The 18,865-nt window shown below is 49.2% G+C and overlaps 1 protein-coding gene across 1 annotated transcript in view; it reads left to right on the top strand.

Moving 5' to 3' along the window:
• The first annotated feature begins 1,136 nt into the window (after positions 1–1,136).
• Positions 1,137–18,865, top strand: part of P2RX6 (purinergic receptor P2X 6) — a 28,843-nt gene continuing 11,114 nt past the window's right edge. Inside the window, exons 1-4 of the mRNA XM_069960725.1 lie at positions 1,137–1,270; positions 15,616–15,769; positions 18,119–18,190; positions 18,468–18,543. Of these exons, the coding sequence (XP_069816826.1) occupies positions 1,137–1,270; positions 15,616–15,769; positions 18,119–18,190; positions 18,468–18,543 (436 nt within the window). The remainder of the gene's footprint in view (positions 1,271–15,615; positions 15,770–18,118; positions 18,191–18,467; positions 18,544–18,865) is intronic.

Raw genomic sequence — 18,865 nt, forward strand, 5'->3', positions numbered from 1 at the left:
CAAGAGGGGAGTGTTTTTAGTAAAAAACTGAGCTCAAGAACAAGAGGACACAGTGAGAGGTTAGTTGGGGGAAAGATCAGAAGCAATGTAAGAAAATATTATTTTACTGAAAGAGTGGTAGATACCTGGAACAAACTTCCAGCAGAGGTGGTTGGTAAATCTACAATAACAGAATTTAAACACGCCTGGGATAAACATACATCTATCCTAAGATAATAAGGAAGAAAATACTAAAAGGGCGGACTAGATGGACCCAGTGGTCTTTTTCTGCCGACAATCTTCTATGTTTCTATGTTTCTATGAAATTGTGTTCTGAAGAAGACCGGGGACCAGACGTTATTCCACCTGCCCGACAACCCCCCCCCCCCCCCCCCAGCAACTTGGCACATAGAGAACTCTGTGTGCCGGATCTGGCGCCCACTCCAGCAAGGAAGGGGTCACTTAACCCCTTCCTTTCTGGAGCGGTTGCATTCGGGTCGGCATTTGGATCTGAACACGGACATCATTGGTGAAGTCCATGTTCGGGTAAAAAGGCTGAGCTAAAAAGTGTAAAAAAAAAATTTCACACACAAGCTCAAAAGTGCCAAAAAAGCACAAATGTATGGAAAAATGCCATGCACAGCATTGGCATGTTTTCTGGCAGTTTTTTTTTTTTTTTTGCATGAAAAACGCCAAACAAAATGTGTGTGTGAGGGCGCCCTTATTGTACTCCCTGTCTTTTCTGGAAACATGTGCTAGAACACTTTGCTATGTTTCAACTCGTAATAAACTAAAACATTGACAATGCATAATACTATATTGCCTGTGGCTTAGAACTGGGGTAGGGAACCTTCGGCCCTCCAGCTGTTGCAAAACTACAACTCCCATCATGCCTGGACAGCCAAAGCTTTAGCTGGAGAGCCATGGTTGATGTAAAGTAATGCAAAATATTTGTGTGAATAAGAAGAATCCCCATGTAAAGAATCCAATAGAGTGAACGCATGATACACACAGGATGCAGCAGAATAACTGGCAGCACTAATGCTGTGTGAATGGAACCTTATCGAGCTGTGCATCCCACAACAGAGCATGAAGTCTCATCTAATGCAGCGGCGCAGGGGATGAAATAGCTAAGTCATTCCCTCTATGAAGCAGTAATGGAAGCTGCCTGCACTAAGTCTTTTCCACCTTTTCTAGATTACAAGACAGAGAAATACGTCCTGACTAAAAATAGGAGGATCGGTGTATTTCATCGGCTGCTTCAGCTCGGCGTTCTCTGCTATATAGTTGGGTGAGTAGAATGGGAATAAAGATGATGATCAGGTTCATGGGAAGATGAGGAATGAGATACCTGCCGTACGGGGAAATGTTATTCTGCCATCTGATTCCAGTGCTGTAATTAAAGAATTAGTTATAGAAACAGTTATTGATATAGATGTATGTATATATGATGTACAGAGACAATGTGTATATATATATATATATATATATATATATATATATATGATACGCAGAGACAATGTATATATATATATATATATGATGTACAGAGACAATGTGTGTATATATATATATATATATATATATATATATATATATGATACGCAGAGACAATGTATATATATATATATATATATATGATACGCAGAGACAATGTATATATATATATATATATATATGATGTACAGAGACAATGTATATATATATGATGTACAGAGACAATGTGTATATATATATATATATATATGATGTACAGAGACAATGTATATATATATATATATGATGTACAGAGACAATGTATATATATATATATATATATATATATATATATGATGTACAGAGACAATGTATGTATATATATATATATATATATATATGATGTACAGAGACAATGTGTATATATATATATATATATATATATATATATATATATATATATATGATACGCAGAGGAGATGTATGTACAGTATGTAGGAATGTAAAGGTTTGTTTGAACATCTAAACTAGTGACTGAATTTTATGTATTTATGAACTACATGAAGGCCATATACATAGATTCACCGATCCAGGAATTTGCCAGATCTAAACAAGCAGAAGCCCCTCACACGTCTGTGTCAGTTTATACTGTCAAGAAATCCTGATCAGGAGGCTTCAGGAAACCATCAGGAGTGTCTTCAGGCTTTCCTGAGCTCCCATAGACTTCTATGGGGATCCGTACAGGAAATGCTGACCTATTTTCCGAAACGGACAAATCCGGATGGGTGTCAGTGTTCAATGCAACCCTATGGAAATCCTCATGAGAAAGACAGACAGATTTTCCTGAAGTGTGAAGGGGGCCTAATGTAGTAAGTTTCCCATAGACACTACTGACTATAGGCTACAGAATAATCACAGCAATAATAGGATGTGATAACATAAATACTGTGGAGTAAGTATTCCTAAATGTCTATAGGGGAGCTGTAGGCGTCCATGTAACACTGTAAGGCATATGGTACGGTATTCTGTAACTGAACAGAAATGTCAGTGATAAATAGAACTCTGCATCTCTGTATAATATCAGATTGAGGAAATTCATGGGCCCACTGGCTTCTGTAAATGGCTCAATATGCAGGAGACTTTAAAGGGAGTCTGTCACTCGGTTTATTCCGCCATAAATGAGGGCAGCATAAACTAGTGACAGAAATGCTGAACAGATTAGTGTATTGCTTACATCATCCTGTTCAGCTGTTCTCCTAATATGCAGGAGAATAGGATACTTGCCACACCCCTCCCCCCGCCCTCCAGCTGCTGATTGACAGGTGACTGCCTATACGCAGCATGGATAGATAACTGCCAATCAGCAGCTGGTGGGCAGATTTTTCTGCTTCTCATGAATATCCAGGACTACTGAGCTCATGTACATAATGGAGAGGATTATTTATTGTCCATGTTATTCAGGAGGAGATCTCTGGATCAGCTGCACAGAACAATGCAAGTGATAAATCAATCTGCTCAGCTTCTCTGTCATTAGTTTATGCCACCCTGAGATAGGACGCCATAATCCTACTGACAGAGACTCTTTAATCTGTTATATTCAACTGAGGGGGTTGGATGTTAAAGGAAACCTATTTTCTAATATCCTAATAAAGTAGATCAGGGTCTCTCATTCAAGACCCTCAAATGTTTTTGGGAATAAAAAGCTACTAGAAAGAGTCATTGAAAATTGTGTGGCAATGGCAAAAAATGTAAATGTTTCCTGCCAGATCCCCCCCACCCCCCCCCCCCACACACATGTGACTGCCGATGGTATAGGATCCCTGCAGCAGCAGACCCCCCGCACACCTATGTGACTACCGATGGCTAAGGATCCCTGCAGCAGCAGACCCCCCGCACACCTATGTGACTACCGATGGCTAAGGATCCCTGCAGCAGCAGACCCCCCGCACACATATGTGACTACCGATGCTATGGGATCCCTGCAGCAGCAGACCCCCCGCACACATATGTGACTACCGATGGTATAGGATCCCTGCAGCAGCAGACCCCCCGCACACCTATGTGACTACCGATGGTATAGGATCCCTGCAGCAGCAGACCCCCCGCACACCTATGTGACTACCGATGGCTAAGGATCCCTGCAGCAGCAGACCCCCGCACACCTATGTGACTACCGATGGCTAAGGATCCCTGCAGCAGCAGACCCCCCGCACACATATGTGACTACCGATGGCTAAGGATCCCTGCAGCAGCAGACCCCCCGCACACCTATGTGACTACCGATGGCTAAGGATCCCTGCAGCAGCAGACCCCCCGCACACCTATGTGACTACCGATGGTATAGGATCCCTGCAGCAGCAGACCCCCCGCACACCTATGTGACTACCGATGGTATAGGATCCCTGCAGCAGCAGACCCCCCGCACACCTATGTGACTACCGATGGCTAAGGATCCCTGCAGCAGCAGACCCCCCGCACACATATGTGACTACCGATGCTATGGGATCCCTGCAGCAGCAGACCCCCCGCACACATATGTGACTACCGATGGTATAGGATCCCTGCAGCAGCAGACCCCCCGCACACCTATGTGACTACCGATGGTATAGGATCCCTGCAGCAGCAGACCCCCCGCACACTTATGTGACTACCGATGGCTAAGGATCCCTGCAGCAGCAGACCCCCCGCACACCTATGTGACTACCGATGGCTAAGGATCCCTGCAGCAGCAGACCCCCCGCACACATATGTGACTACCGATGGTATAGGATCCCTGCAGCAGCAGACCCCCGCACACATATGTGACTACCGATGGCTTAGGGTCCCTGCAGCAGCAGACCCCCCGCACACATATGTGACTACCGATGGTATAGGATCCCTGCAGCAGCAGACCCCCCGCACACCTATGTGACTACCGATGGCTTAGGGTCCCTGCAGCAGCAGACCCCCCCGCACACCTATGTGACTACCGATGGCTAAGGATCCCTGCAGCAGCAGACCCCCCGCACACCTATGTGACTACCGATGGTATAGGATCCCTGCAGCAGCAGACCCCCCGCACACATATGTGACTACCGATGGCTTAGGATCCCTGCAGCAGCAGACCCCCCGCACACATATGTGACTACCGATGGCTAAGGATCCCTGCAGCAGCAGACCCCCCGCACACCTATGTGACTACCGATGGCTAAGGATCCCTGCAGCAGCAGACCCCCCGCACACATATGTGACTACCGATGGCTAAGGATCCCTGCAGCAGCAGACCCCCCGCACACATATGTGACTACCGATGCTATGGGATCCCTGCAGCAGCAGACCCCCCGCACACATATGTGACTACCGATGGCTAAGGATCCCTGCAGCAGCAGACCCCCCGCACACATATGTGACTACCGATGGTATAGGATCCCTGCAGCAGCTGTGCTGTTCTCCTCACTTATCTGTATGTTATTCAGATGTTTTATAACTGCATTGTTTACATTCATTCCTTGTTGTATTCATTACATGTATTCTTGTTGTGCTGCCATCTGCTGGCCAAGAGTTTAGACTCCCCTCCATTTTCACATTTTTTGGTTTGTCCCTTAGTGGGTGTGTCTTATAGCCCAGTCTCCACGTCACTTCCTGTAGCAGGCATTCTTCATCCTGCTTCTGACTGGAGAAGTAGTGCTTGCTTGGGCTTATCAGAGTCATAATCTTCTGACCAGAAATTACAAGTGTCAGCAAGGTATCTTCTAGGAAAGCAGCAACAGCACAATATAACTACTATACTGCATCTGTGACTAAGCTGTATGTGAAGTTATTAAACTACGTTCTGCTCAATTTCCTACTCTACCTGACGCTTATTCTGGTTCCTGTCTGCCTCATATGCTGGAATACAAGGTAGGAATCTCCAGTCAGGCCCACTAGTCAGATAAACCTTCACTCGCCGCATGTGGGGACAGAACAGTCAGAAGATTGACTTAAAAAGCCCAAAATCACAGCTAGAAATTGCCTGTAACCCAGACCAGTCTGAGGTCTCCATAGCAACAAGCACATGGTCAGCTAATCTGAGACAGCACGTCCAGACAGGCCTCAGGACAAGCACAGTGTGTGTCTGCTGTATTCTACACCTGCATAGAAGTCTTCCACAAAGCATCCCAAGCTGTTTCTCATATCTTACATGAACCTTTCATCACTCAGTAGAAGGACAGTTTTGTGTGTGAAGCTCCCTCAGACCATACCCCTCCTAAGAGACTTGCTGCATACTACCTCCCGTTGGTCTGGCCACCCAGACTTGAAAACCCCACAAATCACTCAAATAACGCTGGGAATCATATCGGGGTGTCCTAAAGAAGCTGTGCTGCGATTTTCAGACCCCAATTCCAAAGTTAATTTTCTTAAAGAGACAGTACACTTAAAATCAAAATGGCCGAAAAGCATCCCGAGCAACTCCCCAGTGATAAAACACAGCAAGGACAAGTTGATAGTGATGATTTGGAACAGCAGGAAGCAGAACTCACACTTCCAACAGACCAAGTTGTCCGACCAAGACGCTCTCTCAAACCGACACTAAAGGTAATTGAAAATTATCATACTGCTAAAAATGAGCTCTGTGATGACCTGGAGGAGAGATGGAAACGAGTTACCTCCCTCGTGGCAAGTCTTCAATCCTTCAAGGGTGACGCCGAGAGTCAACAAGATGCTGTTGCACGGCTGAATACAGAGCATGAAAGATATAAGAGACTGTTTGCAAAGTATATCACCTTCTTAAAAGCCTCTAATATCGATGAAGCCTTAACAGAGCTGATCAAGGCAGAATCATCAGAAATAGAAAGAGACACCATGGTGCAGAATGCTAAAGATAAAGCGGAGCTCCGTATCTCTCATCTACAAGAGACTAGATCGCACAGATCAAATTCATCTAAACGTTCATCACGGTCATACAGATCCTTGTGCTCAAGAAGCTCAGTCCTGAGTGACAGAATACTAGAGGCCCGCATAGATGCAGAGCAATCCAAAATAAGACGTGCCTTCAGAGAAAAGGAAGTAATGGCAGAGGCTCAGATAAAGATCCTTCAAACAGAGATGGAAGAGGAAGTTGCAATGGCCGAAGCTAAGGCTAAAAAAGAGAGTGCAGAAGCAGAGGCAAAGATGGAAGAGGAAGTTGCAATGGCCGAAGCTAAGGCTAAAAAAGAGAGTGCAGAAGCAGAGGCTCAGATAAAGATCCTTCAAACAGAGATGGAAGAGGAAATTGCATTGGCCAAAGTAAAAGTACTCGAGCAAGCAATGAGCCAAAGTCTCGATCCAGTTTGCTTGCCACAAGAAACAGACAATCCTGTCGATCGCACCAATGACTATGTGCTGAATCAGTTACCTGCAGGCCCCCCTATTTCTAGCGCCATTCAAGCTGACAACACTGAAATCTCCAAGTCAGCTCTACCTGCAGCTACGGTGCCACCTATAGCACCCGCACAAACTGATGATCGTCACCCAGATGTGCCTTCTCAAGGACAACTATCACAGGAAGATGGTTACCGAGTGTTTTCTGGCCTAGTCGCACAACACAAGCAGCGGTCGTCAGAACTTATAGAGGCTAAACCACAGCTCAACCCTGCAGCGACATCATTCTACCCTGGAACATCTCACCCTTTCACGCCAACCAACCCATACGCCCAAGGGGTACAACGAGTTGACGCGGCAACAAGAAGTGAGAAAACAGATATATCTGAGTTCGCAAGGTACATGGTTAGCAGGGAGCTGATCAACACCAGTCTCTCCAAATTTGACGACCGCGCAGAGAGCTACAGAGCCTGGAAAGCGACCTTCAAAGCTGCCATCGCCAACCTCAACCTTACCGCAGAGCAGGAGCTTGATCTCATGGTCAAATGGCTGGGCCCTGGCTCTACAAATCGCATCAAGAGCTTAAGGACTGTCTATGTGGGACAAGCTGAAGCAGGTCTTGCCGCTGCCTGGCAGAGACTTGAACGTACCTTTGGCAGTGCCGAAGCAATAGAGAAAGCCCTATTCAAGAGACTGCAGAACATCCCAAAGATTAATCTGAAGGAAGTCCACAAGCTTCAGGACTTAAGCGATCTGCTCATGGAACTGGAACTTGCTAAAAGAGATCCTCGTCTATCTGGACTATGCTATCTGGATACCGCCCATGGGGTAAACCCAATCGTCACAAAGCTGCCATACAGTTTGCAGGAGAAGTGGGCAACATCAGTCTCAAGATATAAGAGAGCACATGATGTCACCTTTCCACCATTCATCCACTTCTGCAGGTTCATCGACGAACAGGCCCAGATGAGGAATGACCCCAGTCTTGACTTCCTGGAGCTCAACACTCCAGCTGCATCATCATCAAGGTATGAAGGTGCCACACAGAAACACAGAGACTTTAAGAGCTGTGCGAGTGTTAGAAAGACTAACCTGCCACCACCTGCAGCATCCACGGGTAAACACCAAACTAACTCATCAAGAGACAAGTCCTTTAATCGTGAATGTCCCATTCATAAAAAACCTCACTCACTAAATAAATGCAAAGGCTTCAGGTCCAAACCCATACAGGAACGCAAGAAAATCCTCACTGAGCTAGGAGTATGTTTCAGATGCTGCGCCTCATTGGAGCATATGGCTAAGGACTGTAAATCTGCCATTAAGTGTGAGGAGTGTCACAGCGACAGACATGTCACGGTTATGCACCTAACCCCACCCACCAGCGATTCATCGGCTGCAATTACCAGTATTCCCACTACAAGCCATGGCGGGGAGCCTCAGAATCGTGCTAACTCTACCACTGATGTTTCCTGTTCATGCTCGGAGGTATGTGGGGAGAACCAAAGGGACAAATGTTGTGCCAGAATATGTCTGATCAAGGTTTACCCAGAAGGACAACCAAAAAAGGCTCTAAAAATGTATGCAATCATTGATGACCAGAGCAACCGGTCCCTAGCCGGACCTAAATTCTTTGAAGCCTTTGGGATCGAGGGACCCACAAAACCCTATACCTTAAACACCTGCTCAGGCAGCATAGAGACTTGTGGCAGAAGAGCACAGGGATTCATCGCTTCTCCCATCAATGGAGACACAGAGATACCCTTACCTACACTGATTGAATGTGACCAAATACCTGATCACAGGGATGAGATTCCTACCCCAGAAGCTGCATTTCACCAACCACACCTAAGGCACCTGACCAGTGTTATCCCACCCTTGGATATGGACGCTGAAATTCTACTCCTGCTTGGCAGAGACAATCTAAGGGTACACAAGGTGCGTCAGCAGTGTAACGGTCCTGACTATGCCCCATACGCCCAGAGACTGGACTTGGGATGGGTAATCGTTGGGAATGTATGCTTGGATCAACCAGGAATTGACTCCTTTAAGACTTACGTGCACAGGGACGGACGCACATCTTGCATCAAGCCGTGCCCTCATCACTATAAAGTCAAGGAGAAACCTCCAGACTTCATACAGCTGCCTGACGTCATTCCCTCCCCCTATGCTGACAACTTGGGGAGATCAGTGTTCCTCACAACGAAGGATGACGATAAAGTAGCCTTGTCATTAGAGGACAGAGACTTTGTCAAGATAATGGACAGTGAATTCTCTAAGGAGGAAACCAATCACTGGGTTTCTCCACTACCGTTCAGAGCTTCCAGGGTAAGACTCCCAAACAACCGGGAACAAGCTTTGCAAAGATTTAACTCTCTTCAGCGTTCCCTAAACAGCAAGCCTGAAATGAGAGAACACGTTGTCACGTTTATGGAAAGAATATTCCGGAACAACCATGCAGAACCAGCTCCATCTTTGAAGAAGAACGAGGAGTGCTGGTACCTACCTTCATTCGGAGTATACCATCCCAGAAAACCTAATCAAATTAGGGTTGTATTTGACTCAAGCGCCAAACATCAAGGTGTGTCTCTTAACGACGTCCTTCTCACAGGTCCCAATCTGACAAATAACCTTGTCGGAGTCTTGATGAGGTTCAGAAAGGAGCCCGTTGCCATCACTGCTGATATTGAACAGATGTTCCACTGCTTCATAGTCAGAGAGGACCACAGGAACTTCCTCAGATTTCTGTGGTACAAGGACAACGACACCACCGAGGAGATGATGGAGTACCGCATGAGGGTACATGTATTTGGGAACAGCCCTTCACCTGCTGTAGCGACTTATGGCCTTCGCAGAACCGCCAAAGAGGGAGAGTCCCAGTATGGAAAGGATGCCAGAGACTTTGTAGAAAAAGACTTCTACGTAGATGATGGACTCAAATCATTACCTACTGAAGAAGAGGCAATTGATTTACTTAAAAGGACTCAAAACATGCTGTACCAAGCCAAACTACGGCTACACAAAATCGCTTCAAACAGCCTGGCTGTCATGAGAGCCTTCGAGTCAGATGATCATGCTCCTGGATTCAAGGACATAAACCTGGGACAAGACGATCCACCAGTGCAAAGAAGCTTAGGCCTGAGGTGGGATCTGTCCGCCGACTCCTTTGGCTTTCAAGTAAGTCGTGCAGACAAACCCTTTACAAAACGTGGTGTCCTGTCAGTTGTGAACAGCCTATACGATCCACTGGGATTTGTAGCGCCCATTACCATACAAGGTAAATCCCTACTGAGACAGCTTTCTGAAACCATCAAGGATTGGGATGCCCCCCTTCCTTCTGATAAAGAGCAAAAGTGGGAAGCCTGGAAGCAATCTTTGTATGCCTTGGATCAGATCCACATCCCAAGATGCTATGTCAAAGCCTCGCTTACTGCCAGCAAGGGAAAGGAACTCTACGTGTTCTCGGATGCTTCCATAGAGGCCATAGCAGCCGTTGCTTACCTCAAGGCGACAGAACCCAACAGTCAAGTTCATATTGGGTTCGTTTTTGGCAAAGCCAAGTTAGCCCCCAAGCCTGATCACACTATTCCCAGGCTTGAACTTTGCGGAGCTGTATTAGCAGTGGAGATTGCAGACTTCATACAGCAAGAACTGGGTGCTGACATAGACGAGGTCCGATACTACACTGACAGTAAGGTCGTTTTAGGTTACATCTACAATCAGACCAAGCGGTTTTATGTGTACGTCAGTAACCGCATTCAGAGAATCAGGAGGTCCTCCAAACCTGAACAATGGCATTACGTACCATCCGAGCTTAATCCAGCAGATCACGCCACCAGGCCTATGTCTATAGGTTCCTTTGCGAACTCTTCATGGCTTACAGGCCCAGAATTTCTGCTGGAACAGACAGAGGAACATGTTCAGGAGGTCTACAGCATCCAAGATCCAGATAATGATCCAGAAATCCGCACTGAAGTCGGCGCATTAGTCACTGGAACAAAGCCACCTTCCAACCTCAATTGTCAACGTTTTGAACGTTTCTCCAGTTGGATGAGACTTGTTAGGACTATTGCAAGGTTGGCGCATATTGCAAGATGCTATCACCATACGCCTGGAGATCACTATTGTCGCGGCTGGCATGTCTGCCATAAACCCCTCTCTGCTGAGGACATTTCTCATAGTGAATCCCTTATAATACGTCATGTGCAGCAGGGGGAATTCAGTGCTGAGTGGAGGTGCTTGTACGACAAACAGCAGGTTCCAGTGAAAAGCCCTATTGCTAATTTGAATCCATTTATGGACAGTTTTGGTTTGCTAAGGGTTGGTGGTCGACTCAATCAGGTTGACCTAGGAGTTGCAGAGCAAAACCCTCTCATCATTCCCAGCAAACATCACATTACCACCTTGCTGATCCGGCACCACCATGAAAGGACTGAACACCAAGGAAGGCAAATAACTGAGGGCAAGTTACGTTCTGCAGGCCTTTGGATTCTAGGCATGAAGAGGCGTGTGGCGCACTTACTGCATGACTGTGTACATTGTCGTAAAGCAAGGGGAAAACAGTTATACCAACAGATGGCTGACTTGCCCGCGGACAGACTAAGTACTGAGCCACCATTCACCTATGTTGGCCTTGACGTCTTTGGGCCATGGATGGTGTCTGCACGCAGGACCCGTGGCGGCCACGCTAACAGCAAGCGTTGGGCCGTACTATTCACTTGCATGAGCGTGCGTGCCGTTCACATAGAGGTGATAGAATCCATGGACGCATCCAGCCTGATTAATGCTTTAAGACGCTTCTTCGCAGTCAGAGGACCAGTGAAGCAGTTGAGGTCTGACCGTGGAAGCAACTTCATTGGAGCATGCCGAGAACTGAATATTAGCACCAAGCCCATCCAAGATCAGCTGGCAGAGAAGGGTTGCACCTGGATTTTCAATCCTCCTCATAGTTCCCACATGGGAGGCACCTGGGAAAGGATGATCGGGATCTCCCGCAGCATCTTGAACTCTATGCTTATGGATGTGAATTCTTCAAGACTCACACATGAGACTCTGGTTACTCTTCTCGCTGAGGTTTCCGCCATCATTAACTCAAGACCCCTTGTTCCAGTATCAATGGATCCTGAAGCACCAGCTATACTGACTCCAGCTACTCTTCTCACCCAGAAAACTGGGAATCAACTGACGCCAAGTAGAGAGTACACTCATGGAAACATCTACCAAAAACAGTGGAAACGTGTACAACACTTAGCGGATTACTTCTGGAACAGATGGCGAAAGGAGTATCTTGTGATTCTTCAAGGAAGAAGAAAATGGCAACACCAGAAACCAAACTTGAAAAAAGGAGACCTCGTATTGATGAAGGAACAACAAACCGAAAGGATGGACTGGCCTATGGGACTAGTTACAAAAGTTCTTCCCAGCAAGGATGGCAAGATCCGGAAGGTGGAGTTGAAGATCTCCAGGAAGGGTGAGACCAAAACGTTTGCAAGGCCTATCAACGAACTGATCCTGATATTGCCTGTTGAGGATGTTCCTGGCGGATGAACAGGACTGAACTTTCCTTTAAAGAACTTTATCCCTCAGTTATGAAACAGGATTATCTCACTGTTTATATTGCATATTAACATGTTTTGTTTCAGGTTCTGCACTATATTTCATAGAAATTAGTTTATAGTGAAATCCCCCTAAGGGAATTTCAGACGGGGAGTGTGCTGTTCTCCTCACTTATCTGTATGTTATTCAGATGTTTTATAACTGCATTGTTTACATTCATTCCTTGTTGTATTCATTACATGTATTCTTGTTGTGCTGCCATCTGCTGGCCAAGAGTTTAGACTCCCCTCCATTTTCACATTTTTTGGTTTGTCCCTTAGTGGGTGTGTCTTATAGCCCAGTCTCCACGTCACTTCCTGTAGCAGGCATTCTTCATCCTGCTTCTGACTGGAGAAGTAGTGCTTGCTTGGGCTTATCAGAGTCATAATCTTCTGACCAGAAATTACAAGTGTCAGCAAGGTATCTTCTAGGAAAGCAGCAACAGCCCAATATAACTACTATACTGCATCTGTGACTAAGCTGTATGTGAAGTTATTAAACTACGTTCTGCTCAATTTCCTACTCTACCTGACGCTTATTCTGGTTCCTGTCTGCCTCATATGCTGGAATACAAGGTAGGAATCTCCAGTCAGGCCCACTAGTCAGATAAACCTTCACTCGCCGCATGTGGGGACAGAACAGCAGCAGACCCCCGCACACATATGTGACTACCGATGGCTTAGGGTCCCTGCAGCAGCAGACCCCCCGCACACATATGTGACTACCGATGGTATAGGATCCCTGCAGCAGCAGACCCCCCGCACACCTATGTGACTACCGATGGTATAGGATCCCTGCAGCAGCAGACCCCCCGCACACCTATGTGACTACCGATGGCTAAGGATCCCTGCAGCAGCAGACCCCCCGCACACATATGTGACTACCGATGCTATGGGATCCCTGCAGCAGCAGACCCCCCGCACACATATGTGACTACCGATGGTATAGGATCCCTGCAGCAGCAGACCCCCCGCACACCTATGTGACTACCGATGGTATAGGATCCCTGCAGCAGCAGACCCCCCGCACACATATGTGACTACCGATGGCTAAGGATCCCTGCAGCAGCAGACCCCCCGCACACCTATGTGACTACCGATGGCTAAGGATCCCTGCAGCAGCAGACCCCCCGCACACATATGTGACTACCGATGGTATAGGATCCCTGCAGCAGCAGACCCCCGCACACATATGTGACTACCGATGGCTTAGGGTCCCTGCAGCAGCAGACCCCCCCGCACACATATGTGACTACCGATGGCTTAGGATCCCTGCAGCAGCAGACCCCCCGCACACCTATGTGACTACCGATGGCTTAGGATCCCTGCAGCAGCAGACCCCCCGCACACCTATGTGACTACCGATGGCTTAGGGTCCCTGCAGCAGCAGACCCCCCGCACACATATGTGACTACCGATGGCTTAGGGTCCCTGCAGCAGCAGACCCCCCGCACACATATGTGACTACCGATGGCTTAGGGTCCCTGCAGCAGCAGACCCCCCGCACACATATGTGACTACCGATGGCTAAGGATCCCTGCAGCAGCAGACCCCCCGCACACCTATGTGACTACCGATGGTATAGGATCCCTGCAGCAGCAGACCCCCCGCACACCTATGTGACTACCGATGGTATAGGATCCCTGCAGCAGCAGACTCCCCACACATATGTGACTACCGATGGCTTAGGATCCCTGCAGCAGCAGACCCCCCGCACACATATGTGACTACCGATGCTATGGGATCCCTGCAGCAGCAGACCCCCCGCACACATATGTGACTACCGATGGTATAGGATCCCTGCAGCAGCAGACCCCCCGCACACCTATGTGACTACCGATGGTATAGGATCCCTGCAGCAGCAGACCCCCCGCACACATATGTGACTACCGATGGCTAAGGATCCCTGCAGCAGCAGACCCCCCGCACACCTATGTGACTACCGATGGTATAGGATCCCTGCAGCAGCAGACCCCCCGCACACATATGTGACTACCGATGGCTAAGGATCCCTGCAGCAGCAGACCCCCCGCACACATATGTGACTACCGATGGTATAGGATCCCTGCAGCAGCAGACCCCCCGCACACCTATGTGACTACCGATGGCTAAGGATCCCTGCAGCAGCAGACCCCCCGCACACATATGTGACTACCGATGGTATAGGATCCCTGCAGCAGCAGACCCCCCGCACACATATGTGACTGCCGATGGTATAGGATCCCTGCAGCAGCAGACCCCCCACACACATATGTGACTACCGATGGTATAGGATCCCTGCAGCAGCAGACCCCCGCACACATATGTGACTACCGATGGCTTAGGGTCCCTGCAGCAGCAGACCCCCCCGCACACATATGTGACTACCGATGGCTTAGGATCCCTGCAGCAGCAGACCCCCCGCACACATATGTGACTACCGATGGCTTAGGGTCCCTGCAGCAGCAGACCCCCCGCACACCTATGTGACTACCGATGGCTTAGGGTCCCTGCAGCAGCAGACCCCCCGCACACATATGTGACTACCGATGGTTTAGGGTCCCTGCAGCAGCAGACCCCCTGAACACATGTGTGACTACCGATGGCTTAGGGTCCCTGCAGCAGCAGACCCCCCGCACACATATGTGACTACCGATGGCTTAGGGTCCCTGCAGCAGCAGACCCCCCGCACACATATGTGACTACCGATGGTTTAGGGTCCCTGCAGCAGCAGACCCCCTGAACACATGTGTGACTACCGATGGCTTAGGGTCCCTGCAGCAGCAGACCCCCGCACACATATGTGACTACCGATGGCTTAGGGTCCCTGCAGCAGCAGACCCCCCCCACACAGGTGACTGTCGATTGCTTAGAGTCCCTGCAGCAGCAGACCCCCCCTGCACACATGTGTGACTACCGATGGCCTAGGGTCCCTGCAGCAGCAGACACCCCACACACAGGTGACTGCCGATGGCTTAGGGTCCCTGCAGCAGCAGACCCCCCACACACAGGTGACTGCCGATAGCTTAGGGTCCCTGCAGCAGCAGACCCCCGCACACAGGTGACTGCCGATGGCTTAGGGTCCCTGCAGCAGCAGACCCCCCCGCACACATGTGACTACAGATGGCTTAGGGTCCCTGCAGCAGCAGACCACACAATTAGCCTAATATTTGGGCAGTCATGACTTACCTGCTTTAGTCTGGATTCCTTGATGAATGGGAGGATGTGCTTTGTTGGGTGTCAGATGATATTATGTCTGTTTTTGTGACAGGTGGGTGTTTATAGTAAAAAAGGGATACCAAGAAAGTGACAACGATCCGCACATTTCTGTCATAACCAAACTGAAGGGAACGTCAGTCACCAAAGGTTTTAGGGAACTTCAAGAAAGACTCTGGGATGAAGCGGATTTAGTGAAACCGTCTCAGGTGAGTTTACACAATGATATACCGTGTGATGTGTTTTCAAATAATCATAATGGCACAGGGAAAAATAATAATGTTTGGGCCTGGCTACCCTCACAATCCATAATTAAATGGGTTCTCCGGCACGTAAATGTTTTTTATATTGTGCTGCAGACATATGGAAAATAACAAAGGGCCTATACTTACCTGTCCGCGCTCCCCCAGTGTTTTACTGTATTTCAGTAGACACAGCTCCCCAGGGGCGGAAACACAGGGGCAGAGACACAGCTCCCCAGGGGCGGAAACAAAGGGTCAGAGACACAGCTCCCCAGGGGAGGAAACACAGGGGCAGAGACACAGCTCCCCAGGGGAGGAAACACAGAGACGCAGCTCCCTAGGGGCGGAAACACAGGGGCAGAGACACAGCTCCCAGGGGCGGAAACACAGGGTCAGAGACACAGCTCCCAGGGGCGGAAACAAAGGATCAGAGATGCAGCTCCCCAGGGGCGGAAACACAGGGGCAGAGACACAGCTCCCAGGGGCGGAAACACTGGATCAGAGACACAGCTGCCCAGGGTAAGAAACACAGGGGCAGAGACGCAGCTCCCCAGGGGCGGAAACACAGGGGCAGAGACGCAGCTCCCCAGAGGCGGAAACACAAGGGCAGAGACGCAGCTCCCCAGGGGCGGAAACACGGGGGAAGAGACACAGCTCCCAGGGGCGGAAACACAGGGGCAGAGACGCAGCTCCCAGGGGCGGAAACACAGGGGCAGAGACGCAGCTCCCCAGAGGCAGAAACACATGGGCAGAGAGGCAGCTCCCCAGGGGCGGAAACACAAGGGCAGAGACACAGCTCCACAGGGGCGGAAACACAGGGGCAGAGACGCAGCTCCCAGGGGCGGAAACACAGGGTCAGAGACACAGCTCCCCAGGGGCGGAAACACAAAGGCAGAGATGCAGCTCCCCAGGGGCGGAAACACAGGGGCAGAGACGCAGCTCCCCAGAGGGGGAAACACAGGGGCAAAAACGCAGCTGCCGAGGGGCGGAAACAAAGGGGCAGAGACGCAGCTCCCCAGGGGAGGAAACACAGGGGCAGAGACGCAGCTCTCCAGGGGAGGAAACACAGGGGCAGAGACGCAGCTCCCCAGAGGCGGAAACACAGGGGCAGAGATGCAGCTCCCCAGGGGCGGAAACACAGGGGCAGAGACGCAGCTGCCCAGGGGCGGAAACACAGGGGCAGAGACGCAGCTCCCCAGGGGCGGAAACACAGGGGCAGAGACGCAGCTCCCCAGGGGCGGAAACACAGGGGCAGAGATGCAGCTCCCAGCGGTGGAAACAAAGGGTCAGAGACACAGCTCCCCAGGGGCGGAAACACAGGGGCAGAGACACAGCTCCCCAGGGGTGGAAACACAGGGGCAGAGACGCAGCTCCCCAGGGGCGGAAACACAGGGGCAGAGACGCAGCTCCCCAGGGGCGGAAACACAGGGGCAGAGACGCAGCTGCCCAGGGGCGGAAACACAGGGGCAGAGACGCAGCTCCCCAGGGGCGAAAACACAGGGGCAGAGACGCAGCTCCCCAGGGGAGGAAACACAGGGGCAGAGACACAACTGCCCAGGGGCGGAAACAAAGGGGCAGAGACGCAGCTCCCCAGGGGAGGAAACACAGGGGCAGAGACGCAGCTCCCCAGGGGCGGAAACACAGGGGCAGAGACGCAGCTCCCCAGGGGCGGAAACACTGGATCAGTGACACAGCTCCCCAGGGTAGGAAACACAGGGGCAGAGACGCAGCTCCCCAGGGGCGGAAACACAGGGGCAGAGACGCAGCTCCCCAGGGGAGGAAACACAGGGGCAGAGACACAGCTCCCCAGAGGCGGAAACACAGGGGCAGAGACGCAGCTCCCCAGGGGAGGAAACACAAGGGCAGAGACACAGTTTTCTATTGGTGTTTCCAGGCTTTTCTGAAGCCAGCTTTGATGCGCTTTTGCACAGAGAAACACTCAAAACAACTGCTTTACCCATAGAAAACTAAGTGACAAAACATGTGCGTTTTGTACGGAGTTTTCTCTACAAAAAATCCCCAATGGTCCCACTGGTGTAGCTGCCATAGTTTAGCTGTTTTAGTGCGGTTCATTTAAGGTTCAGACAAACCTGAATTTTACGGCACAACTCTGCAAACCCTGGCCATCTGAACGGAGAAGTTCACTCATCTCTAACTGCAGTGTTTTAGTACAATATAATGTAGATACGAGACCCCTGATCATCCCCCCCCCCCCTCATTTATACTTCTTTATTACTGTGTGTCCAGTGAAATATTAATAGAAGTTTCTAAATTCAGCATGGTCGTCAGATGACATTTATTTCATGAACTTTTCAGGGAGAAAATGTTCTGTTTTTGGTTACAAACTTTATCTCCACGCCAGGACAAGAATTAGGTGTGTGTCCCGAGGTAAGACGGCTGGTTTTGTGCTCGTTCTTTAAGCCATTAAAGACTTAGATCAGTTTATATATGTGACATATCTGTATAATGCCCACAAGGCCCGACCGCGGGTTAAGTCAGAGAATAGTCACAGAACGGGTGTCTCTTCTATGGGGCGGCCATTTTTAATTTCTAGGTCATCGACCAGTTTGCATGCATTTACATACGCTGATCTTATGGTTGAACGTTGTGTCTAGTTGTGATAGTGTTTCACTCACTCGTCTGTTCTTTGTTTTCCCCCCAAAAGAGTCCAACAGTTTTAGATGGCAGATGTAGTGAAGACTCGGACTGCGCTGAAAAAGAACCCGTGATTAGTGGAAATGGTACGTTTATAGGTTGTTTCTTCTTAAAGGAGAAGTCCGGTGAAATTTTTTATGAAAGTATTGTATTGCCCCCTAAAAGTTATACAAATCCCCAATATACACTTATTATGGGAAATGCTTATAAAGTGCTTTTTTCCTCTGCACTTACTACTGCATCAAGGCTTCACTTCCTGGATAACATGGTGATGTCACTTCCTGGATAACATGGTGATGTCACTTCCTGGATAACATGGTGATGTCACTTCCTGGATAACATGGTGATGTCACGACTCCCAGAGCTGCGTGGCTGTGGCTGATGGAGAGGATGATGGCAGGGGGACAC

Source organism: Dendropsophus ebraccatus, chromosome 3, assembly GCF_027789765.1.
Source record: "Dendropsophus ebraccatus isolate aDenEbr1 chromosome 3, aDenEbr1.pat, whole genome shotgun sequence".
NCBI classification, from domain to species: Eukaryota; Metazoa; Chordata; class Amphibia; order Anura; family Hylidae; genus Dendropsophus; species Dendropsophus ebraccatus.